The sequence below is a fragment of the Helicoverpa armigera genome, chromosome 20 (genome assembly GCF_030705265.1).
Source record: "Helicoverpa armigera isolate CAAS_96S chromosome 20, ASM3070526v1, whole genome shotgun sequence".
Taxonomy (NCBI): Eukaryota; Metazoa; Arthropoda; class Insecta; order Lepidoptera; family Noctuidae; genus Helicoverpa; species Helicoverpa armigera.
The window spans coordinates 10,341,156-10,366,524 of record NC_087139.1 but is presented as its reverse complement, the minus strand read 5'-3'; the positions used below and the strand labels follow the sequence as shown (position 1 = coordinate 10,366,524).

At 37.7% G+C, this 25,369-nt stretch overlaps 1 protein-coding gene across 6 annotated transcripts in view; it reads left to right on the top strand.

Moving 5' to 3' along the window:
* Ps (pasilla) overlaps positions 1-25,369 on the top strand; it is a 54,941-nt gene that overhangs the window by 18,579 nt on the left and 10,993 nt on the right. For all 6 annotated transcript variants that reach the window (XM_021336268.3, XM_021336266.3, XM_021336271.3 and 3 more), the window contains 3 exons: positions 197-343; positions 14,364-14,518; positions 22,070-22,223. In XM_021336268.3, coding sequence (XP_021191943.1) covers positions 197-343; positions 14,364-14,518; positions 22,070-22,223 — 456 coding nt within the window. The remainder of the gene's footprint in view (positions 1-196; positions 344-14,363; positions 14,519-22,069; positions 22,224-25,369) is intronic.

Here is a 25,369-nt window from a genome sequence, read left to right as displayed (position 1 = left end):
GTTTACTTTAATGGAAATCCTCTTGTAGTTATTCTTCTATTAATCTATTATGTAAAGCCTCTCAACAATTATAACCTACATTTTAACTTAAATATTAATTTCGCGTAATTCTTTTATTCGCAATGAAACAAAACACGGTGCTCAGTTTCTGATACTTGCCGTGGGCGTTTCTCACCATGCTACTTTATGTCTGCAGCCGTGGAGCCGACATACCACTTCAAGGTGCTGGTGCCGTCCATGGTGGCCGGCGCCATCATCGGCAAGGGTGGCGAGACCATCGCCCAGCTGCAGAAGGACACTGGCGCCAGGGTCAAGATGTCCAAATCCCATGACTTCTATCCTGGTAAGTTAATACATTCAGTTGATGTAAACTTTTATGCGTTAGTCAATATTGTTCAGGTGACTTCAGAATGTTAAAAATAAATTGACTTGTTTTTGTGAGTCAAAAAAATGCTTCAGCTATTCCTTCTCAGTATCTTAAACTTCAAAAATAGAGCTCTTTTTATGTTTTTGCTATTCACGACCAGTGGCCACGTTCTACTTCATGCAATAAAACAACAACGGAAGAAACAAAAACTGATTATACACAAAAAAGCGACTGAGTGAAATAACAGCGAAACATACTGAATCAAGCTATTACTCACGAATCATCAGAATTCCACAGGCTTTCTCATAAATTTCCATCAAAGGCAGCCCTTACCCTTATCTACCATCGGTAGTTGAAACGCAATTATTCCCACAACAATTTTCAAACTAGCAAGCCTCGATAAAATCTTGAGGTCCGTTCAACTTACATCATGCGAGATTTTGACTCCAATTTGTTTAGGTGTGTCAAGGCCTTTCGACATGTGATCAGATTTACACAACTATAGATTGTAATAATTGTTGAAGCTGAATAGACGAACAGTATATTTCTGCTTGTTTTGTGTTGACTTTTTATACATTTGAAGAGAAGTTGCCATTTCATTGTCGACTTGAATTGACATTCGAATGATCGCCAAAATTTGGAATTAGACAACTAAGTTTCTAACAGAAATTGGAATATCTCTACTAAAAATAACTCACAAACAAAACAGCAAGATTTTATGTACAAAAAAATTCAAACCAGAAAATGGCAACAATAGAACAGAGCTGCCTCTATACAGTATACACCCACGGGATGCGACAAACAGCTGAACAGCCAGTGCACACAAACGTTACGACAAACGTAACATAGAAAATAATAATGCGCAATACGACACAGCAGTACGCTTCATTACAATGTAGGTCACAGTGTCAGGTTCGATTTCCGAGCCGGTGCCTCGTAGCGATGCGCATAGTCAAGCGGCTCTGATTGGACATGTCGCCTTGCTCTAATGTTCTATATGCTCATTATTGTTCTGCTTATGAATAAATATAGCCACAAATGAGAATAGTTTCCGATTGCGATTGTGGAAGTGAGTTGCTAGTTTTGACTTGAGTTTCGGTTCAGGATTGATCACAAAATAAAGATACATTTTTAAAAGACGATCACCACTTTTGAAATGGATTTTATAGAGCAGCCAAATAGCCATCAAAACCTCCGTTAAACTAGAAATTACACAATCCTGTCAAACGAAATATGAAATATTGAAAACGAAAGATGATGAACTTTAAAATAAAAATCGAATATTCCAAAAGCATATTTTTGCATGCAAAACCAACATGATGTAAGATTGCGGTGACTGTTATTTTTATCGACAGCTAAATATAACCGCACACAATTAGTTTATTTCGTGTGGGTCGGTTAAGTTACACGTAGGTATGATATTTATTGCACAAATACGCCCATAGTGCGTGCTGACTCCATATCGCTCCAGTAAGCCTACTGCGTGGGATTACGTCACTTGCAATTATTTCCGAGGCATTGTATCACAGATTTAATTATTATTCATTATTTTAACTTCTTCTAATTGTTTGCTTTATTCTGAGAAGTTTTTCGAAAGAGTCATTAATTTTAATCATTCAAGCAAAAATACATCAGTCGAATTCCTGGCTTAGTGACAAATATCGATTTTACTCAAAGCTGTTGTTTGATAATATTGTAGCTCGAACGCGGATAGAGTCCGTGATTGCATTTGTGAGTCACGCTTATAGCCACATAGTCAATAAAGCACCAAACGTTTTATTCGTATTTTTAGCTCAGTATGAACATGGCTTTCTCCTCAACGTTGAGTAATCCTTAAATGCTGATTTGCATCTGAGCTCGGATCACGCATTGCTCCTTTATTTGGATACGAGCGGTACATATCAAACATCAGTATTTACTCTCTGTACGTGTATTAAAATGTTAACTACCACGGTACATAAGAATAAAACATTGATGAACTGAATCAGAAACGCGATGATTAAATTATGCAATTAAAATGAAGCGATCTTTGTAGATGACATGCTCTCAAAGCAAACAAAATTAGACACAATGTCATGAATAACGAAATAGCATAACAAAATAAGTGGCTTCGATCCTATATATAAACAACATTATCTACAAAGCAGACAAGTAAAAAATAGCAACGACATGCGCACGCGCAATGAATGATATTAATTATCCTTACCGTGTGTCCTGTGCCAAATTGGTTGATGCTGTTTAGTCAAAAATTTAGGTTAACTGGTTAACTCCACTAATTTGCTGATTGGGTCGGCTGGAAATAGACTGTAAACACCTATTAGCGGATGCTGCGGCTGGTTTAATGAATGAGCTCTCTCAAGTGGTTTTAATACCACAAAACTGTGGAAAATTCTTCCAGTTATTCTCTTTGTCTTCAACGCGAAGTATCTGTATTCTTGATGTAAGCCTTCTCATGATCGCGCCATTTCCTGCAGTCCCGCATTCTTGTCATTTAGTGCAAGTGCAACATTATGCTTCTATTTTATTACTTCTTCAAGAATTTTACGACGGTACGACTGAATTTCAGCACGTTCCCATCGTGTTTTATATGAAATAAACTGACATTGTTATTTAAGACTAAAATATTTTGGTGATCAAATATCCAGTATTTGTTCATATTTATTGACACGAACCGGTTGCTGAGTGAACAAAAGTGCTCGAGTACATAAAGTCTTTGGATTGATATCCCCTATTTACTTTGATGTTGTGAGTTATGTCACAGTGGAAACGATGTGTTTAGTTAGTTAGCGCGCGGCTAATAGTGCTCGCGAGTAGGTGCCGATAGAATATAGACTAAACAACCTACTTGTGTATTTGTTTTGTGTTTAGCAATACTTGCGCAGAGGGGACACTCGAATTGTGTCGTGTAATTTATTGCTGGGACATTAAGTAGATACATTGTTTTATGACCGTTAATAGTTAGTCTTTAATGACCACCAATAGTAAAGTTAAATGAGGGCAACATTTTCGGTGTCGTGCTCGACATTTTATGGCGATTTGTTCAAGGTGGTCCTACCTTTTCTTGGACCTGCTATATTTAAAACATGTGGTAGGTCAGTTATTTCTATAATGCTATTTCTTTCATCCTTATGTCAACAGTTTACTACATTAGCAGGTAAATGGCCTTCTGATAGTACATTTCTTGCTCCTCTCGCATTAATTTCGACCTAAATGGCGCAATGGCGAAACGTCTGCTCTGTGTCGTGAGTTTTATCCTCGCATCAGATTTTTTACGATCATACATACAGATGTACATTCCTTCTGCGCATGTTTGTGGACGTGATTTGTGCTCCTAACGACTCCCACCAGTCACGTCTCCGTAATCCCAGTGTGGGCTCTTTGAAGTGTTTATGTTGTGATTAGTGCTACCCTTACGACGTATCTCGGACAAAACAATATATTATTAACGAATGATTAACTAACCATAAAGACGAGTTATTAGCCATTATCGTTGAAGATCTCGTCCGTTCATTGTCCGTTGAGGTACAGTTAGAAGATGAAAATGAAAGGGACTGCCATCTGTATTACTTTCACAATTCAGCTTCTAAATAACTATTAGTGCATAAAGCACACCAAGGTGCTGATTGTGTGCCAATTTATTTCTATTCGTTTTCATTACGACTATTTAAGGATATTATCTCAGCCAAATTATTCATAATATCTAAGCTGTGCAAAAACTGGTCAGACCTTCAAATGTTGACACACCTTTTCCTTGCTCAACACGGTATTAACTGTAAAATAAATTCATAATTAACTCAGCCTGGCCTTGACCGCTGGCAGTATGTGTAATCTGCTGAGCTGTGCACGACTCGTGTTTGACCTGGTGCATAGCGGCTGTGGCGTGACTAGCTCGCGTTTTGTTTGTGCTTTTATTTATACAGGGTTCCATGTGCCTGATGTATAGTACTCATCGACTATACGGGCATAGGTCCTTGACTACGAAACGAGGTGGCACAGTTTGAAGAAGTGGTATTTAAACTTTATTTCTTACACCTGGGTTTTAGCCTGCAGAAATTTCCAGAATACCAAGAGCTCTTCATGTATAGTTAACCTTTTGCAGTAGCTACTTAGTTCTATAACAGGAAACATAGTTGTAGCATGAATTACAAAAATGGACAGGAAAATCATTACAAATAATATGGTTTCGTAGTAAATGATTGAGATAAAACTTCGGTGTTTATGACTGAAGGTGGTCTGCAACCTTGAGTACTGGGATGTCATCAATGCGTCACCTCGTGCGACTGGCTTTACAACACAGATTCATTAGCATGGGTTAAAGATCGTACTAATACTTTTCCATTATGACAAACACGAGTATTTTATCGTTACGAGTTTTTAAATCCGGCACCAAAACACGAAAAGTCAAAGGATGACAAAAATATTCTTGCGATTGATGACATCAGAGATATAATAGAAGATAATTTTGGAAAGGATTTTTGGCAGCTTGGATCATGAACAATTCATTTTGGTCGAAATGCAATTTACCTAACAGATGGACGTTATGTAAGATAAGTCATTGTACACACAGTGCACGCACTACATTTGGTGGCAATTGAACTTATTTAATTACCCGTTGACCATGGTTTCGGTATCCGAAGTCACGGCCAGAGTTCGAAAGTATCTCGAGCAGATTCCGCTCTAGTTCACCTCTGTGTTTATATTCAATATGACTGTTCGATTTACCTGTTACGTTGACATAGGGCTCCGATGTTTGTCATGTTCAGATATTAGTTTTAGGTTTGTTTGTGAGCCTTTGATCAAACCATTTGATCTCAGAAATGTTCTGGAAGGCCCATACAAAGAGAAATATTCCCATTTGCACGGCATCCGTATGTAAAATGAAGATTAAAACATAATTCGTATGTGCTTGGGTCAAAGCTGAAATGTTTCAAACAATCCGGACTAGTTGTATTGTTGCTGACATTTCATTTGCTACCCTTCTCACGTCCAACTCTCGGACCATGTTTTTATTTAACGAAATAACTTGATAAAGTATTGTTGTAAAGGGAGAGCAGAGACTGTCTGAGCGCTGTGATAAATTATTCCCGTTGTCATCCGTAGCCCAACAAGACCGCTACATCCGACGATTTCAAGGGGATTTCTGAGAGCTCTCGGAAGGCGTAATAGCTCGATTCCACTTTGGTTTATCTGTTACCTTCGAGCATCCTGTGAATATAAACTAAGAATCCCACGAGACTGCTTCCAAATGCTATTTATATTCAAAACACTGCAAGTGCAAATCCAATTCAACAAATACGTTGTTTACTTACCCGACTTAATAGTTTCGCCGCAAATAATCCCCAGTTGGCCTTGCAACTAGTTAAGAGTGACGTTATAGTTACTGCCGTTATAACCGGCGACTATGTAACTAATGGCCGCGCAGGCGCACACTACAACGCTGAAAGGGAAATTAACACTGATTGAAAAAGGCGTCGCTTGAGTGGTGGTGGAACGTGTATTGTATCAGCCTGTTCTATCTAGTCTACGTTCTGTTCTGGTTAAACTTCAATATTTCTGTGCAAGATGCGTTTAAAAAGTTCTGGAATTATGTTTCTTGATCTTTCTTTTATCGTTATTTTAATTGTATTGTGTATGTTCAGATCATTACAGACAGAGTATGCTATACACAAATTACTTATCGCGTGACCTTTGACCGATATTACCATTATCACTTTTGTGACACTGAAGTTTGGTGTAACAGTTCCTTCTTTGTCTTTACGCTCCATGTAACATTTTTCTATAGATATTTCAAGATTAACCAAACTTCACAAGTATAAAAGTTAAATCCGCCTATCGATCATACTGCAACTTTGACATTTAAAATATTCGTTATTCTGTCCGTGTCCCAGTGATTAAGCACACTAATCGTCACCTCACATTTCTCTTCTTTATTGTCAAACAAATAAAGTTTAAAGTCGTTTGTGTCTAATAGTAGTTGTGATACATGAATAGCACAGATTGTATAAGTGGTAGGTTTTTGTGTAATTTAATCGAAATGTATTCGCATATCGATTGGGTTGCGTCACGAGTTGTCGCGAGCAGTCCGCGGTCCTTGAACGATGTTATATTGTTTCCACTAACTTCATTATTGAAGATACTCAGCTTTATTACGGTATCTTTTATTTTGTGCTCTTTTAATTATTGTTCATTCTCCTTTATTTACTTTCCCTCTTTTATTCTATCTGTAAGGTTATTTTCGTCCGAGTAAATTTGTTCAGGTTCGGATATTACTGTACTGTACCGAATTCTTTATTACTATGTTCTTTGTTATACTCTAATAAAAGTTAAGTTAGTAAAACAAACATTTAACAACTTCTAATTTGACTCGCGAAACTTGAAATACCAATTTGAATAATGATGTTAAATTACCTGACGAAAGTAATTAGACTCGCAAAACAGTTATACACTTGACATTTAACGGTACTGAATTTATATTAAAAGAATTATGTAATCTAGGTAAAATGAAAACTTAAGCAATCAAAGTAATGTTTACGGAACATTTGATTCCAATACATGACACATGTGGTTGCGTCATCGTTAAAATAAACCAACACCGCGTGAGAATGATCGAAACTTCGACCGGCATCAATTAGATATTACAAAAGAAAAACAACTCTATACAGCTACATTATATTTTTTATTTTAATTGGCTACGGACTGGCGCTTCAAAAGCTTTTTAGATTGTTCGTGTGATGCATTGTTCTGATTCCAATTAAAATAACTTTACCAGTTGACACGGGGCACGCGGTTTTCTCCTTAACTGCTTAACCATATCGGTTGAGGCTTGAAATCTCCTGAAATTGCATTCGCTTTGACACTTCGTTAGTGATCCAGTAAAAAATAACATTTGTGGAGGTCGTAAGTGATCGATTCGATGCGGATAAGTGCGAGAGTTATTTCCAAAGATCACCGCATTATTGCTTCGATTCGCTCGAGTGTTTCCTTACGTAGCTAACTGTGTTCCAAAGTGTACCATTAAGTAGATGACTGCGGTCTTAGTGATTGTACGATCCCTGGGGATGGCAGGGTTCGGGATAACTTCCTACCGTTTGATTTTCTACTAAGAAATAATGTGTTGGAAACATTTCCGATAGTACGTTTATACGGCAATGAATACGTCATCCTTTATTAGACTTACTTTCTTATCTTTTTTATTTATGTATGTGGAATGTACATAGAATAAATCTCTCTAATATTCTCACATATAAACCCCTTCAACTCTTATATCACTTGATTCTCACAAAGCAAAGTAAATATTTGCAATGCGCAAAGTGTACCTCTGGTTTATCTTGGCTGCGAATCTGAGGAGTGATTGAGGAAAAGGCTCGCTAATATCCCCCCTCCCCTGTCAGCCCTGCATTCTTTCTGTGAATTCATTATGTTTATTCGTGTTTTATTTAAAATTTATTACGACTTCAGCTGACAGATAAAGAATAAATCCTACTTAGCGAGTGCTTCAATAAGGTTTTATTTTATCACAGAAACCTTCTATAACAAAGCCGGAAATGAACTCGAAAAATATTTTCGCCCGTTTTCCGCAATGTATTTAAAGACCCCATTGCTTGAAACGACGAGCCCTATCAATGAATGCGGAACTATTTCCTGAAATAGAAAGCTTTTACATACATATTTAATTTCACAGCTCAACTGTCTCACAGCCTCCATTCAATTTGTATAATCCTTTACCGTTCTCTTACGAAGATGAGCCCACATGTCTTATGAAGACGCATTACAAAACCTATTTCAGTAATAATGCAGAAATCTAATATGCGAGGTCCATTCTAAATACTGCAATCTTTCAATCGAGAGTCAAGGCGAGCGGTAATGCCCACTGATGTCACCGTGGCTAAAATAAAACTGAATACATACCTGCTGACTGTGGTATTCTAATAGCCAACGTTTTAACATGTCTAACAGTTAAAATTGCGGTTGACCATTTAGTAATTCATGATGAAAGAATTTTGAAGATTCCTTCATTTAAGGAACTATTTTCTAAGTCTTTGCTTTCTTAGAGTCACGATCACAGCGTATGTGATGCATCATTATCAATGTCAACCGTAATAACATCATGATTTAGCAGGAACTAGCTTGTACATAACATCACTTAGATTCGCTGCACATTGTCTTACACTACAATTATCATCCACATCTACAGTTGTACACACACTACAGATTTTTCCATCAACGGCCGCTTCTAATGACATTAGAGCTAGAACAATAAAGGTTAATTACAAATTAATGTTGCATCGTGAAGACCGATATGTTTGTTCTATTGTTCTAGTCATCGTAAAAACTAGTTTACGTACGTTTCAGTTGCTTTTGTAATATTACTATGAAGGTTTTAGTTACATAAAGGCTGGGTTGTCGTTGGAATGGAAATGTAATCGCGTCTCACAATGGGGATTATCTTCCGTTATATATTGACTAATAATGGACAATACGGTTCTTTTTAGGCGAATAGTAAGCAGGGACTAAGGTGGAAGAAAAAGCGAAGTTTTTCAGGAAAGAAATAAGTAGTCTACACTTCTTATTTGTTTGTTTGTAGCCTAAGGGCTCCGAAGTTAATGAACCGATTTGAAAAATTCTTTCACTGTTGAAAAGCTATGTTCTTCCCGGGTAACATAAGGCTACATTTTATCCAGGTAGGGGCAGTAGTTCCCAAGGGACGCGGGTGAAAACGCGGGAAATCAGCTAGTAAGAAATAAAATGAAATTAATATCAAAGTAACAGCTCTACATATTATTGGCAATTTTGTTGATTGTTGAGTTTCGTGTCTTTTCCTCATTGTGTTTGAATGTTTCTCAATTTATAGGAAGTTATGAATTCTATTATAGATATTGTTCTATTGATTTTGTTGTTATTCGACTTTTGATACGTGCAGGCACGCATTTAAAGCGGTCGTGGATATACCTGCTGTATTCATACAATGTTAGTCAACATTGTAGCTAGTAAGTGATGTAGGTAACAAATGGAATTTTCCTTCTTTCTTTTCTGTTTTCCCGGTCCTGTTTAAGTAACGTTAAAAGCCATTAAATACAGTTTTTTTCATAAAAATGGTGGTCATAGGAAGACTAGTCACTCTATAATTTATTTTACAAAAATGATTCTTTTACATTTATTTCCTTCAATTTTCCGTAGTCGATATAACGTAAGAATACTTATTTAATTTAATAATATACAAAATAAAATACCGCTTCGAATAAATAAACTGTAAAAATATACGATGACAGGCGTTGTAAAAACATTTCTTTTTCATTTCATCGCTGAAACTCACGCCAACTCCACGGAAGACTGTTTTACGATAAAATAATACACTCTAGTTGTAATAAACTACTTCTAACTGCCATCAAGTGTAATTATTTTAATATCAGTTGCCCGTCAGCTACAGCAATGAACGTTGACAACGTTGCATTCACACTTCAATAAATATTTCTGATTTTCTTAACGATTCTTAAGTTCATTCTCTCTGAGAATTTAGCAGAGCAAAAGAATAATTTAAATTGACGGACTTTTAAAATGGTTAGAAATGTAGAATCTTACCTAATCAAAATATTTAAATTAGCGTTCATCGATCACCTTGACCGACCATTCAAATGAGCGGAAAAAAAAAAACAAGAAAATGTTCCGAGCTCGTGCGACAGGCCATCAGTCGTCAGTGGTCTGTCATTCGCACGTCGAAGAAATATTACAGTATAGAACTGCAAGTTGGCTGCTGGCTTACTTCTCTAGACCTTGACCCAAAAATAACAAAACATTCGTGTTGACACCCTGACATCGAACGTCTAGAATACTTTTTGTTCACGAGTGTGAGCGCCATTGTTCTCGCTGCGGAGATCACTCTCCGTTTTCAAACTAACGTCAGAACGTGATTAATGCAGTTTTTATCCGCACCGTGGCTATGCAAACTAAAAGGCAATATTTGCTCTCGATATTCAGATTAGTTCACAATCAGAAACGTCGCCTTGATCTCTTTGAGCACAATGAATATGGGATCACATTTATTGAGTTATTCAGTATTCTGCTTTCCACTCGACTGCCAATAGACTCGATAGCTATGTACTTAAACAGGTTTTTATTGTATACGAAATTAAGGATTTTATAACTATCGTGGCGTGTGCTGCCATCTACTAGATAACTTAGAAATAATAAAACAAACTCGTTACGTAACAAGTTTGTTACATGAAACAGGAAATATTAACATAACCGGCTTCCCCGAAAATAAAATTTAATAAAATAAATATTACAGAGACGAAAATTCCTCGGTGAAATACTAGTTCAACCGACGTTTGACATTGCTTACGGTTATTATGAAAATAAAAAGTGTTCCGAATAGCTGACCCACATAATATGAGCGTAACAAATGATTTATGGCACAGCACAGCACTTGATATTCAAGTGTTTCGTAACTGAGTGTGTAAACACGCGGAATGTCTTGGTGAAGTACTACAATAACTCAATAGCATGTATAATTGGATAATAGTGATAATCTTTCTTTATGAGCGCGGCCTTGCGCGGGCCGAGAGTGAGACCGCGGCAGCGCGCGCACTCGCTGCACATTACGCGAGGCACTGCATCAAGCAAACGTTGGAGCCAAAATCGGTGACAGATTTTAATACTGCATACTTTTGCCAACTCACGCTCTACCCACCTAATCCTAACTAGGTACAGTTTTTTGGCCCACTGTTCTCAATTTTTGTAGCATTGGACTAATACCAAGCGATAATGACATGTTTTAAAATTTAAACGATAATGTACTCTAAAGTTTAGCGGTTAGGATTTAGAATGTATCGCATTAGCTTCCAATGTTTCCAAGGTCAAGGGAGTTACTCAATAAGACCGGTTGTGTATGTCACTGTGTCTGTTCGTTGCATAATTTCCCGCGGTTTGTGTTCACGACTCCAAAGATGTCTCGACACACTCGTTTCTATATTTCTACCATTTTACGAATCAATAAAACCTTTTTTTATGCGAGGCTGGTTTTAGTTTGCTTAAATATGGCGGATGTGACGCAAGCGCACGGGTATGCTAAAGTCCAGGTTTTTCTGCCAGTTTTATATGTTAAACAGGCACAGTATTGTACGAATAAGTTTAAAAAAATCTTTGTTGTGTTGTGCGGTAGCTGGTGCTCATAGAAACGGCCTTGGAAACAAACAACAGTTTGTAGCGTCAGTCGATAATATTGCACTTTGTTGTTATTGATTGAAAATCTGCTCGTTTAGCCGTGGAACCTGAACCGCTAGTAGCTATGGAAGAACAATAGAAATTAATAATAATAAATATTTATTTCACAAAAGCTTAAACACTTGCATTAGTAATTTATAGAAACACCTTCCTAACTTCAGATAACAATTTTTTCTTCGTCCAACTCTATAAAATTGGCAATCCTATTTTCTACAAATCATATTTGTAAATGAACAAGTCTGGAGCATTCAGATAAACAATGTCAGCACGCTAATATTGCTAGTAACTATACGTGTGCCCAGCATTCTGATATACAACCGATGTCCCACGGGACCACCCGCTTCGCCGATACTGATTGTGTTTACGAACTAAAATTAATATCAAATAAAGGAAATTATAACTACAGCATAGGACCACAAACTCATTGACGAGTGTTATTTCGAAGTAGATAACATTATGCCAACGAAGGAGTTAGAAACAGGAAAATATAAATGTTAATTTGACCATACATATATTTGAAGTCATCGCTATCAAGGTAATGAAGTAATCAGCGTTGTTAATAATATCTGCACTAACAATGCCACTTAAAATAATAGGTGCAGTGTCGGTTTTGTGTTCTGTGAATGTCAATTGGCTTGTACACAAGAAAAAACTGCAATCAGCTCTGTCTTTTTTAATGAACATACTACTCAATTAAATAATATGAACAAAGGTAAATAAAACCCAGTACATTATAGGTAGTGAATAAGGTATCGTCGTTGATATTCCAAACGTGTTGTAGTAATAGAAGTACGCGTGTTAGCAGGTAACGTAAGCGTTGCATCAGCACCACAAATTAGCTCATCACCCACAATTGTTGGGAAACGTTTCTAGCAATGCAATGTAGCTGATACGACTCACTAGTTATACACTGGTTTTTATTCAAGACGATTATGATAACACCTACATTTAGGAAAGTAATAAATGCGAAACTTTCCTTAAGTTATCTACAAGATTAATGTATGTAAAAACCAGTCAGGGTGATTTAGAAGGTCACCAGACTTTTTTAAATAATAATTCAAATCAAAAGCACCATCATAAATTCAGAAAGAAACATTAGTCACAAACACCATTAATCTTCCATCGAAGTTAGCGAAATGAAGTCTTGATAAATTCACAATAATACTTAGGCACAAATAACGCGTGACGGTGGCCTATTCATTTGGGCAACAAAGCTGGCCGCCCGGCTGCGATCAATAATGCCGAAACACCGGGTGCCGATCCCCATAACCCTCCAGCGCTGATAGCCGACCTCTAAACCTTGATTAGCTTCAACTTCCACAAAAGGGGGATTTGGAAAATTGGAATCTGAACAGTAATTCTACTATTTGGAGCACCCTGCGGTATTGTAATGACATGTGTTTTAAGTCACATTTTGCCCTTTATGGCTCCGGGAAATTCCGAATGGTAACGGATTGTTTTCGTCTGAGGCGTGTCCGTATGAAATTCGGAACAAAGGAAATGCGGTGATAGCTCTATAGCGTCAATAATAAATTATGTTTGCTTAATTTCTCTTTAAAACTCTTTGGATATCGCAAACAAACAAAGGAAGGATAAATAATTAAAGTTATGATGAAAAAAATATCTACGGAACGCTCAGCGAAGCAATTCGAAGGGTGTAATTATGAGTGGGTCTGCAATAAAATAAATAGCGGCGCATCAACATTCCACTTTCAATAAATGTGAAAAGTTCCAGTTTTGAGATGAAGTGTGCCAGTTTTAATGGGTGTACATAACTCAGTGCAGCAAACGCCCCATCTCCCGATAGTCTGCCAGATTCTGGCGGCGTTTGATCGCTATCCGTCATTTTTGGACTATTAATATATTGGAGGCAAGTGCTCTATTTTTGGGAAGCGCAGTTTCGTAAACGTCCATGAAATACCGGGTTGAAAATTCCTCTGGGTGTTCAAGTTTTTCCACCTTAAAAATTGTCTTGATTGGTCTACTCTCTGTGATCCAAATGCATTTTAAATAGCCCAACTGTCTTTCTAACTTCCCGGTCGCAATTCGCCTCGGGACTTTCTGAATGCTGCTTCGGAACTTTGTTGACTTAAAATTACTTTCAGTTCTACATCGAATTGAAAGTTAAAAAACATAACCTCGTCTTGGTGCAGTTGGGTACTTTCATCAATCGAAAATTATTTTGAAGACCTAGAAATCAAAGTAAACTTAGTAAAAGAAATATCTTAAATCTCACTTCGTTTTCATCAACTAGACTATTTAAATAACAGTCAATAACATTAATAAGGTTTTAATCACAGGAGTACTTTAATTTTTCCAGTTGTTGATCAAGGAAATTTTCGCTCCTAGTGAGTTGTTTTGAATCGAAATCGACTATACGTCGACGTAATACGTCTGTAAGTTTCTTACGTCTGGAAATATCTAGATTATTAAATTGGGCAACTTCATAAAATGATGCTCGCTCAAGAATGCCTAATCCCCGCAAACCTCGGAATAAAGCAAATATTCTCAGATTGATAAAGCAGTGTAATTATTAACGCTTATCTTCACAACCGGTCCTTTGCGAACTGAAGGACCAGAAAATTACCGGTTGTTTTATCCCTGTCTGCAGAATAATTATTAGATGGCGAACAATACAATTCTGATTAGGCGGTTTGCGTGAATCTGCGCGAGATACAAGCGAAGCATTCCAACGTTGTCTTGTTATTACCAGTTCATTTCCTCATGGGGGTTATTTTGTCATCTTTTAGTAATGGTTGGTTTTCCTTGTCTGCAGGTACAACGGAACGAGCATGCCTCATCACGGGCTCCGTCGACGGCATCATGGTGGTGCTGGACTTCATCATGGACAAGATCAAGGAGAAGCCCGAGCTCGTCAAACCCTTCCCGGAGGGCGTCGATACCAAGATGCCTCAGGATAGAGATAAGCAGGTATGAACACATTTAAAACAACAATTCTAGTCGTACAAAATGTAAATTGTGAGAACAATGTTCTGCGGTTGGGAAATTCTGGAACAAAACTAGGTAAAACAAACTTTGATCAGTGGACAAGAAGTGTCCGTACTGTTGTTGCTATTATAAGTAAATTCTGTACTATCCCACAACTTTGCTCCGTTGAAAAGATATCAAATACTGTTTTAGCAATTTGGGAGCACAGTTTTACATAATGGCACCGAACATAATAGCTGAACTCTTACAACAAAACATTAAGGGACACTTTGGGTGTTTCAATGTGCGGATGTGACCTTTTTGCCGTGCATAAATTAGCCAGTTTCCGTCCTGCTTTTCGACTTAGATAAGCCGCAAACCATATTTGATAATGTCTTGCCGCGTAAGCAAAAACTGGGGTATCTTCGATCTTCAATCATCGCATTAGGCCTGTCATGGCGGCCGCATACGGGAACGGGAGTGGCGCATAAATTGTAAGCAACGCTATGAAACCGAGACAAATGGCCGCCATTTATACGGAACCCCTAAATAAGTGTAATGTTCCAGTCGTCTCGTGTATCGCACTGATATTTGATAGGGATTTTGGATTTAGGAAGTGTTGCGGAAGATGTCGGAGCCTCGCATTATATTTATTGTTTGTTTTTGTTTTCCCGGGAAATTGATCCGAGGAAAACTTTTCATTTTGGATTATTTGTTTTTGTAGAGGTAGAAAAGGTTCTATATATTCTTACGGATATAACATCTGCTGTAACTCGCTTTACATTCGTACAGTCTCAATTTAGGATTTTATTAGTACAGTATAAAAGCAAACAATGTAAAGGGTTATAAACATGTAGTACTCCACAGTACTGGAACATAAAATACTGGAAACAAAAAACACAGTTACAATTGTACTGAATGTTACAATTACGTACTTATGGCAGTTTCCCCGGCTCTGGGCTCGATCGCTCGCTGTGCCAAAACTGTTATATTTACATATTTGTTCAGCCTCTTCGACGTACATTGTGTGCTATGTAGTACATAGCATTTACTATGTGTGTCAGGGTGCTACTGCCGAGCCAGGAATTCAGTTTCATGGGCCTTTGTGCGAACACTAACTGTTTATTGATTATAATTTTTTATTGTTCTTCTAATAAAAAAATCAATTAACCTTATGTAAATTGACCTATAGAAGAGAAGCTGTTATTCAATTGAGTGAATTAATCACATTCAAAATTGCTTTGAAATTCTGAAGAATTTTGTGAAATTATAAAAGCCACGTCAAAAAGAATATTGTTTGTAACTATGTAACAGACTGACACTGTAAGTAAAATAGTCCATTCATTGCAGGCAAACTTTCTGAGAACCGATTAAGCCAGGGGTGCTCAACTCGAGCCCGCTTGTCTGCCCACCGAGCTCGGCTTTTCACTCAAGAAATTTAATTAAATTAACGCAACTATAAATTAACTTGATGCTTCTGGTGTCCGTTTAGTGAAAACTTGTAATATTTTACACAAAACGTAAGATTTTCATAGCAATTTGTTATCAAAAGAACAATTTAAAAGGGCAACAGAATGAAAGCTAGTCAAATTCATGAAGCGTGTTAATTGGGCCAAAAAGGTCGAATAAATCCTCTGGTGTCGATGAAAAAAAACGTACATTCTTAGAACACGATATCGATTAACTCATAATAGACGGCTATTAAATATTAAACAAATTTTCTTCACGTTGTTCCCCGCGATGGCGTGAACGATTTTAAACGGTATCAACGCTGGCATATTAAATTAGCGGCGAGCGAGGGCGCGCCACGTGCTCCCACCACGTGCCCGCCGTACTGATCACAGTCTTCAATAAATCATAATTGTGTAACGAACATTGTTTTATACACTTTTTATACAAATTGGTTCAAGACGGAAAATTCACTTTAAACAGAGCAGACACTGATGGAGTTGTAGGTAATTGTAACGTCGGATTTTCCTAATCGCCACACGTATTGGTTTTACTAATATCGAAAAACAATCTCGCGTTTTTGTGGCACGACAGTCACGTAATAAATCTAAATATCAATATAGGTCATCGTAACATATGTTATAGACATCGTCGTTTGATCGCGGAATGAATTCAATTAATGGCTGGCCGAACAACAGCTTTTATTTATTTCGTCCTATCGAGAATGAAACAATAATAAAACCCGCAATATCAGTCTCAGAAACATTTATAACCGGTCACTTTTTACCCGGCTGTGTTTCGGATGGCACGTTAAACTGTAGGTCCCGGCTGTCATTGAACACCCTTGGCTGTCGTTACGGGTAGTCAGAAGCCAATAAGTCTGACACCAGTCTAACCAAGGGGTGTTGGGTTGCCCGGGTAACTGGGTTGAGAAGGTCAGATAGGGCAGTCGCTCCTTGTAAAGCACTGGTACTCAGCTACATCCGGTTAGACCGGAAGGCCACCCCTACATAATTGGGAAAAAGGCTCGGAAGATGATGATTTTACCCGGCTGCCGATAGAATGCAATTCCACTGCGTCCAAAGTAAATGGGGCAATGTTAATGATAGACACAATCAGTGTTGTATATCAAGTGTCGAGCATAAAATGACTATTCGGCGTTATCTTAACAGCCGGCCCTGTTGCACTAGATAAAAATACACTCGCATTCTACATCGTTTTGTGATTTTATAGACTGGGTGGAAGTTTCAAAACTGCACCTAAATAGGTGCTAAATTATTAATCTTCATAACATTGGACTAGGATGAAGCAATCCAACAGGACGATTATAGTCGTGACGAAGAGAATAATTACATTCTGCGATACATTTTTCTTACATTTTTTCTACTCAGGTTTGCCACCCACGTCCGTTTTATCGAGCAGCACGGTATGCTGTGAAACTTGATCAAAAGCTCTTGAGCAGACCCACCATCTTTGAATGTCATTGACATTTCAATTTCAACGTAATTGGTGATTGTCATCTTGCCTAAAAGGAAAGTATCATTTTACGTTACCGAGGGGTGCCTTTGTAACGAAAAGGAAAAGCCTTTCGGATACGCGCTCGCCTCAATATAATAATAATTTTGTTGACTTGTATCGCGGAAATTTTATCTCAAGGAGTGGGTGAAAGCTATATTAACACTGAATATTATATTAGGAGTGCTTACCTTCTGGAACCGCATCCCCTTCATGTTAAAATTCAATCCAATTGTAATCAGTAAACGCATAACAGTTACTGTTTGTGTTCCATTTAACGATTGCCAGTAATAGAGTCAATGGGAAGTGATTACGCTTGGTAATTTGATGTGCCGGCATTATCCTGTGCTCACACCAGGTTAGCCAAATGAAAATCAAATTGTGATTGTAAGCAGAAACCGTTAGGCCTCCATATTAGACGATTTGCATGCAAATGGCCGGCCGCAGTTAAGGGCCAACTTTGTATTCATAGAGAAGTGTATTTTTCTTTTATTTATTGAGGTAGGCCACTTTATGCGCTGGCCGGCTTCAGAAGAATGCGACGCGAGCCCGCTGTTCAGAGTTTTATTGAAAAATATTTGGCTTCATGCTGAAGTGCTGTTTTTTCCGGTGTTTTTTCGGTTGTAGATGAAGGAGAAAGTTTATTTGCAGAGGCTTCACAGTGAAATGGACGAACTGAACAAAATATTTCCATAGAATTTAAATTTTGTGGTCATATGCAGTCGACACCTAACAGGGTATTTACATACCGATTCCTAATCGTATCTATGACTCAGAATAGTCATCTAGGCGTGATATTTACTAACTACTAAAAATAAGCAACGAGAAAATAAAACAAGACCATTAATATTTGATTAACTTGAAATACTCGTAGCTAAAGACCAAAACACTCCCAATTGATTGAAGGTTAAAGATCAAACCTTTTTAGATGACGATGTTCAACTTGTGACCTTTCTCGGACCTCTTCAAAACAACGGATCTTATCTATTATTCACGTTAATCTGTGGATACCTGCACAGCAACGCTAGAGGGTGTATAGAGGTCACGGCTATTTACTAAACAATTCCACGTAATAGTTTTGGGAACATCGCGTGGAAACACTTTCGTGGACGGCATCACGATCCATCACCCTTGATTTATTGTTAGCGCTGTTAAATTGTCGCTGTTATCAGAACCAAGTGGCGTGGTGCTCGCCATTCCTAACTTTGATTATTTTGCTAGAATTACACGATAAAACTTGCCAATTTTAGAGATATCCTTACAGCATTTCCAAGAGCTATAAGTGATCCAAAATACTCGCCTCAGAAAATAATTCTTAAAACTTTCCTCATTTCCTGCCGAGCTAGATAATGCTAATGATAATGTACCTACACAAAGTTATATTGCATATCAGCCTTATCAGATATATAAATAACCGCGTCGTTTATATAACGAAACATTTATTGCTTATCAAATCCACCTCTTGAAACAAATGAACGTGGTAATCAGAAGGTTACAGCCACTTACTCCATTTGAATAATAACTTCGTTTCAAACTTGCACATAATTGTTAATTTATCTAACAAAGGCCTACTCAATACGAAATCCTCATTATTAAAAGTCTATATGTAGATAGCTACCTTCCTTTAAACAATCCTGCAACCATAACTCGAACATAAAATGCCACAAATCGTAATTGAATCAAAAACCAGTATTTAAAATTTCAAGTACAAATTAAAATGCTATAACAGAACCGCAGTCGACATGTAGGTATGTCAGAAAATTAAGTCTGAATTATAAAGTAAGGTGCGCTCGTGAAACCACTAAATGCATATTTATATCATGCATGAGCTTCCGTTCTGTTTGCCGGCAGGGATAAAAACATACATCATACAGAGCCAGCGATGGACAAGTACAAATGTTGTGTACCTCTGTCTCTTCAGGATTGATCGAAAGATGATTTATCGTTCTGGTGGACGGTTCATTATTTGCTGGCTTTTATTGACGCCCAGAAATGGAATTGTCAGTAAAAGAACTTCTTTATTTCCTGAATCCCGAGCCTTCGTGGTCTCATATCATCAAAAACTTCGACGAGATTGATATTACTTTAACTTCCTTCCGCTGTTTGCTTTTGGGCGGTCCTCCTCTCGTATTTCTTAATCCCAATAAAACTAAACAATTCAACCAGACGAAGCGGAAAACTAACTCCTCGTTCGGACGACAAAACTTTATAAAACAGCTCGTAAACTTGAGGGGAACGAGCAGTAGCGTGCACGGCATTAAATCTGCAGTACACATCGCGACTGCACAAACTACTAGAACAAGTAGTATAGCTAAATGGGCGGCAAGGTCAGGCGCGGGCGAATCACGCTCCAGCAGTATCGTACGTACTTCATAAGACTGCGATAAACACTTCCAAGTGTGTCATGTGCACTGAATCTGTGTTGTTCCAACAACTGCATGTTTGTACTCTACGTCTGCGGAATTACTAAACTAGTCTGCCAAGGTGTTGAAGTCTTTAGCATACGAACATTAGGGCACTCCCTTTATATGATTTTAGCTCCATATATTGTGATTTATTCCGCATATTTTCTAGTGCTAAAAACTCCTTGTTATCTATATTAATTTCTTCTAACTACATATGAGTATGTAGTTGGCTTACACTACTTTAATTGGTTAATGTCATGAACTTGTGTATAGAGTGGAATATGAATGATGATATAAGAATTAAGGATTTAATCCTGAAAATATTCCTGTCTTCCCAATTCTAGTCCGGTTATATCACCATTTACCCAAAACTTGGCAAGCCGTATTTGCTATTCCTAATCTGATTTGGGAGACTCGGAGCGCTTTCGAAACACTACTTCACATTCCAATTAACACTGTGCAAACGTGTAAAATCAACACATCGGATCATTCAATTGAACCATTACACCATAACTTACGTAAGCGTGGCATTAAGGTTTATTTCTATTCGGTTATCTTCTCGGCTGATTAGCTCTGGCGGAACAGTTGCCGATAGTGACGGTGGCGACTGCGGCCGACCACGTGCCTTCACGTGCAGGGTCATAGATCAATATCGTGTGAGCTGAGAAACTACCACACTACTGAGAACCGAGCACACTACAAAACCTTTGAAACTAGTGACGAAATCACTTACCGCATCGTCTGCAGTGTAACTCCGTCCTCTTCGGTTTTTTGTCGATGCGGCGCCGGAGAACACTGCGGTCATTACATCACGTCGCTGGAGGGTCCTCTATCTGATATACGCACTGCGGATGGAAATTTTATAGTAATGGCGAACCCAACTGTGAAATTGTATTAGAATATTTTTATGCACGCTTAAAAAATAAAACTTCATACACTGTAAAATGCGGTCTTGATATATTTTCTACAGAGAGCGTTTTGCTCACCACTTGACTCCAAAACTTTCTGATCGGACAATATTCCGAGTGGCACAGAACATCGAGAGTTCTTCGCTCATTAAAAATGGTCTGACCCTAGTAACCTAGTTTTCTTTATTCTGTGTGTCGTACCTCAGCGTCATTATACTCCAGTTCGTATGTCGCAAGCCATTAATTAACGAGTAACAGCTTACTTATGTACCCACGGCCCCCGTAACTGCCAGTTAGAGAATCTGTATGAAGGGTTTTATCAGCATGTTAAACATAATGTGCTATTTAATGCTTCACGTCTGGTTTATTCAGTCGTTAAGTTTCAAGACTCCCGGCTGCGACAGTTGTGACAGTTTCCACCCAACGTTTCCAGTTGGTGAAAAATTGCGGAATAATCTCACAGCTTTTTAATTAATTTCATGTCAAGTTAATTTGCTTGTTCAGACTTCGTGTGGTCATAAATGTCAGAGTATTTTAAACATGCCCTTAATTTATCTTCCACGTTATTTATGCTTTGAATTTAATAAGCTTTGAATATGGATGGAATTTTAAATCAAATATATTTACTAAAGCTTTAAATGGCAGTTGTTTTTTCTTATTCTGAGACTACAAGACGTTCTGAATTGCTAATTAATTTAGAAACAATCAAGAATTTCGTATTAAATTAAACAATGCTAATAGCTTTTCCTTTGGCCACGACAGAATCCTTCAAAATTATGAATACTCGGCAATATTGCCTGTTTACGCAAATGCCATTTAACATAAAATCAAGTTTACTGTGTATTTAGCTTTTATTCACCCTTTGTTCTACCGTACCTTCCATTTAAGACCATAAAAGCTCGGCTGCTCGACATTAAGGCCTACATAAAATGGAATTTAAACGCCAGCCAGTGTGGCGTTGGTTTTATTTAAGCTCGTTTGGATCGTCGTCTTGGAAAGTAACCTGATTAATGATTTCTGTTAGAAAAACCTAAGGCTAACTTATAGCCCGATCATTTACTGCGATAGGACACTAACTACATTAACTTTTTTCTTTACGACACAAAGTAAACCGTAATTTTTCGTAGGTTTCTTTTCTGCCGACACAGTCACTCAGTTTGCTTGTGCCGTTGGGCTTCAATCACGGTGTACCGACATTAAATCTTCACAGCATTCTCACTTCTTCTACTCACTCGCCTCTTAACATTTCCATTACCACAACCACGTCTTCATTCCAGGTGAAGATCCTGGTGCCAAACTCCACGGCCGGCATGATCATCGGCAAGGGCGGTAACTACATCAAGCAGATCAAGGAACAGAGTGGTAGCTACGTGCAGATCTCGCAGAAGGCTAAGGAGCTCTCGCTGCAGGAGCGGTGCATCACTGTCGTGGGTGAGTGTCGACAGCACCCTCAGGCTACCATGACAGTACACCAGTTTCCGACTTTAAACACATCATATTATCGACGGATATCGATGGCCTTTCTCGTGACGCCGCCGCTTGTCGTAAGGGTTTCGGCCATAATCACGACCAGTCGCCTTCAACATTAACCGCTCGCCACCTTAAATTATTGTAATTAAGTGCGTACTCCAAGCAGGTGAAAATAGGTGCTCGATTAATTAAATATTAATGGACTGCGGGGGATATCAGGGATCACGGCGAGCCTCATTAGATAAGCAGCCCCTTTAAGCGTTCATTTGCAATTCACCAAATTATCCTATCTTTATTATTCACAGATAAGTGTTGTCTTCAGTGTCTCGGTAGATTGGGACCTTGCGATACGACTTTTTAATTTCCTTTGAATTGGGAACATCATAAGGCTTTTGCTTGCTAACAAAATTTTGCAGAACAGTTAGTGTCAGTTATAATCCAGACAGCTGACAGCAGCACTCGTTACGGCTACTGAAGCCCCAAAAGTTTAGCGATTTGTCTAACTTTAGGATATCTATCTTTAGCCTCAATAATTAGTGTACTTAGCCGGGATTAATAGTGATATAATACGGATATTCCAAATATACACCTCCAAAAATTTCGTCTAATCCTCACGCATTAGACTGAGTGGAAGCTTCTGTTACGTACGATTACCCTAGTTATATTCCAGTAACACTATAAAATGCCCTTATATGAAAATACAACACGAGTATCGTTCGCTTAACTCTGTTATCTAGAATTCATCAAGTTTCCATCACTTTCAGTAATACATCTGTTCGTCTGAATGTCCGTTTACGATCTTATTCGGATTGCTCTTGAATTAACAATGATAGGAGATTGGCTTTGCCTGGAGATAAAACTGACGAATGTGAAATAAAACTTCATTGAAACACTTATTTTCTTTTTCATCTAAATTTTATGACTACCGAAGCCAGTAACTTTAGACAGCTTTAAGCAATGTAAGCAATCTTAACCTTTGCTTATAGCGATCAATGTTAATGGAAAAAATGTCAAGAGCCACTTAACCGCAGTCTGGTTATCCTTCAGGTACAAGTTTTACCTCAGCAGCAGAAATATATCCTGATTTCATTTCTTAAAAAAAAAAATAGCTCCAATATGCTACAGGACATAGTTCCAATATTATGTAGTACCTACAGTAACTTCTAACAACCATCGGAGACCATTACAATGATATATGATTTTCTAGAAGTCCCAATAACAATTTAATCAATTTTCGCGGCCGGTCAGAGCGGATGCGTTTTACTGCTTCATTGGGCATCGCCGGACGCAATAGGCTCTCCGCCAAAACGGAACTATATGAACGGGAATATATTACAAACTCATATGTATTGGAAGTATCCATTATTTATTAAAAAAAGACGATATTACATTGGTCTTCTTGAATCTGAAGGATCATCTTTCATTTTCAGAGCACAAAAAGTACCTATTCCAAATTAATATTGATTGTACCGTGTGGTCTAACAAAAGAGAAAGTATCGATATATTGTTATTTGTTACTGTTATGTCCAGCCATCCGCGGATTGTGTCGCAATTGTCTACCAAATGTGTTCGCGGTGAGAGGATGTATGACTTACACAATCGAGTCTAGGCGTTTATAGATCTGTGGTTTTTGTTCCATAGAAATTGTAATCTTAGCCTTAACTTTTTTGCATATCAGAATTATCTTAATACTTTTAATAAATCTTATTTTATCAGCTATAGAATATACCATTAAGTTTTTCTACTTACTACAACAAAGAGCGATCATAGAAAACTAATAGTTTTTTTGGCTGCGCCCTTCACGTGCGCGAGGTCACATGAGGCCCTAATTATACAGTTTTACAATAGTTTGCTACCAACAACGACCTCAATAGGAGATACTATTGTCGTGGTCGAGCTTTTGTGTGCTCTGTTCAAGTTATGATAGAAAAATACTGTATTCAGGCTGTATTCTTCTAGGTTAAACATTTCGTCTTACTATCTATTCGTAATAAACAGGCTTCTTGGAAAAATATATGGGCTGCCTCGATAATAATACATCCATCAATTCACCATTATTGACTCGGAAATGAATACGATTTGAATTATTTTTTTTACTATGACGTGAAAATAAACGCAGCAGTACAATGATTAGTTTTAGACCATAACAAATCTAACCGCATTGTTCTGCAAAATAATCTTTAAAACCACAGCCTCACGTACTACGATAAAAATAAAAACACCTAGAAATATTTACAGAATTTTCAAACTTAAATGTTCGGCTGATGGAAGCCAGATTATCTGATATTGGATTTGCGGCATCCATATCGCGGGAAATTGTGCCGGATAGGTAACCGTGAGTGTAACGCGTTCGCCGTAACCCGCGGGACACGGCATATCTACCGGATAAGACGAACCGCTCCGAATAACGAGCACGTGCGGGTTTGCCGGTTTAGCCGTAAGGATGCGGCTTGTAGACACGATATTCTTATTCTGTTATGAAATATTTTTCTCGGGGGATGTTGCTCGGAAAATTGATGTTGCTTGGTAAAGTTTTATATCAGAAATAATCCAGTGTTGTATTCAGGCCTTTTTTTTCATTGAAGTGTTAGTAGTATAATGAAAAATGATTGCAATGTTTAATGACTACTGTCATAAAATAATTTGCACAAAATAATGGTGCGTCTGGGACTCATGACTAACTTAATTGTTCTTTTTGGACTGGGGGCCATTTTGGCTTGACAAAATCTACATTAAATCCCTCTAAGTAGCGTTTTGCTAACTATCCAATTTTTTATTGGATAAGAGAGAAGTAACTAACTATAGGTTACCATTGTTCTATATAAAAATATATATTCAAACACGTGTATACAAATAAGCCACAGACAGGTAGAAGCTGCTAAAGGTCAAATCACAACGTGTGACAATGGCTGACGATACTCCGATGAGTGCACAAGGTTACACTATTATTATACGTCTAACTGTCATATTCACAATACCTAATACGTTCTAATATGTTACTACTGTCAATATGTAAATAGAAAAAAAAAAACATATTTTTTATTGCATAACTTTAATTAAAAATATGAAATAGGATCCTGTTTATCCCATTTGTAGATCTGTGGAAT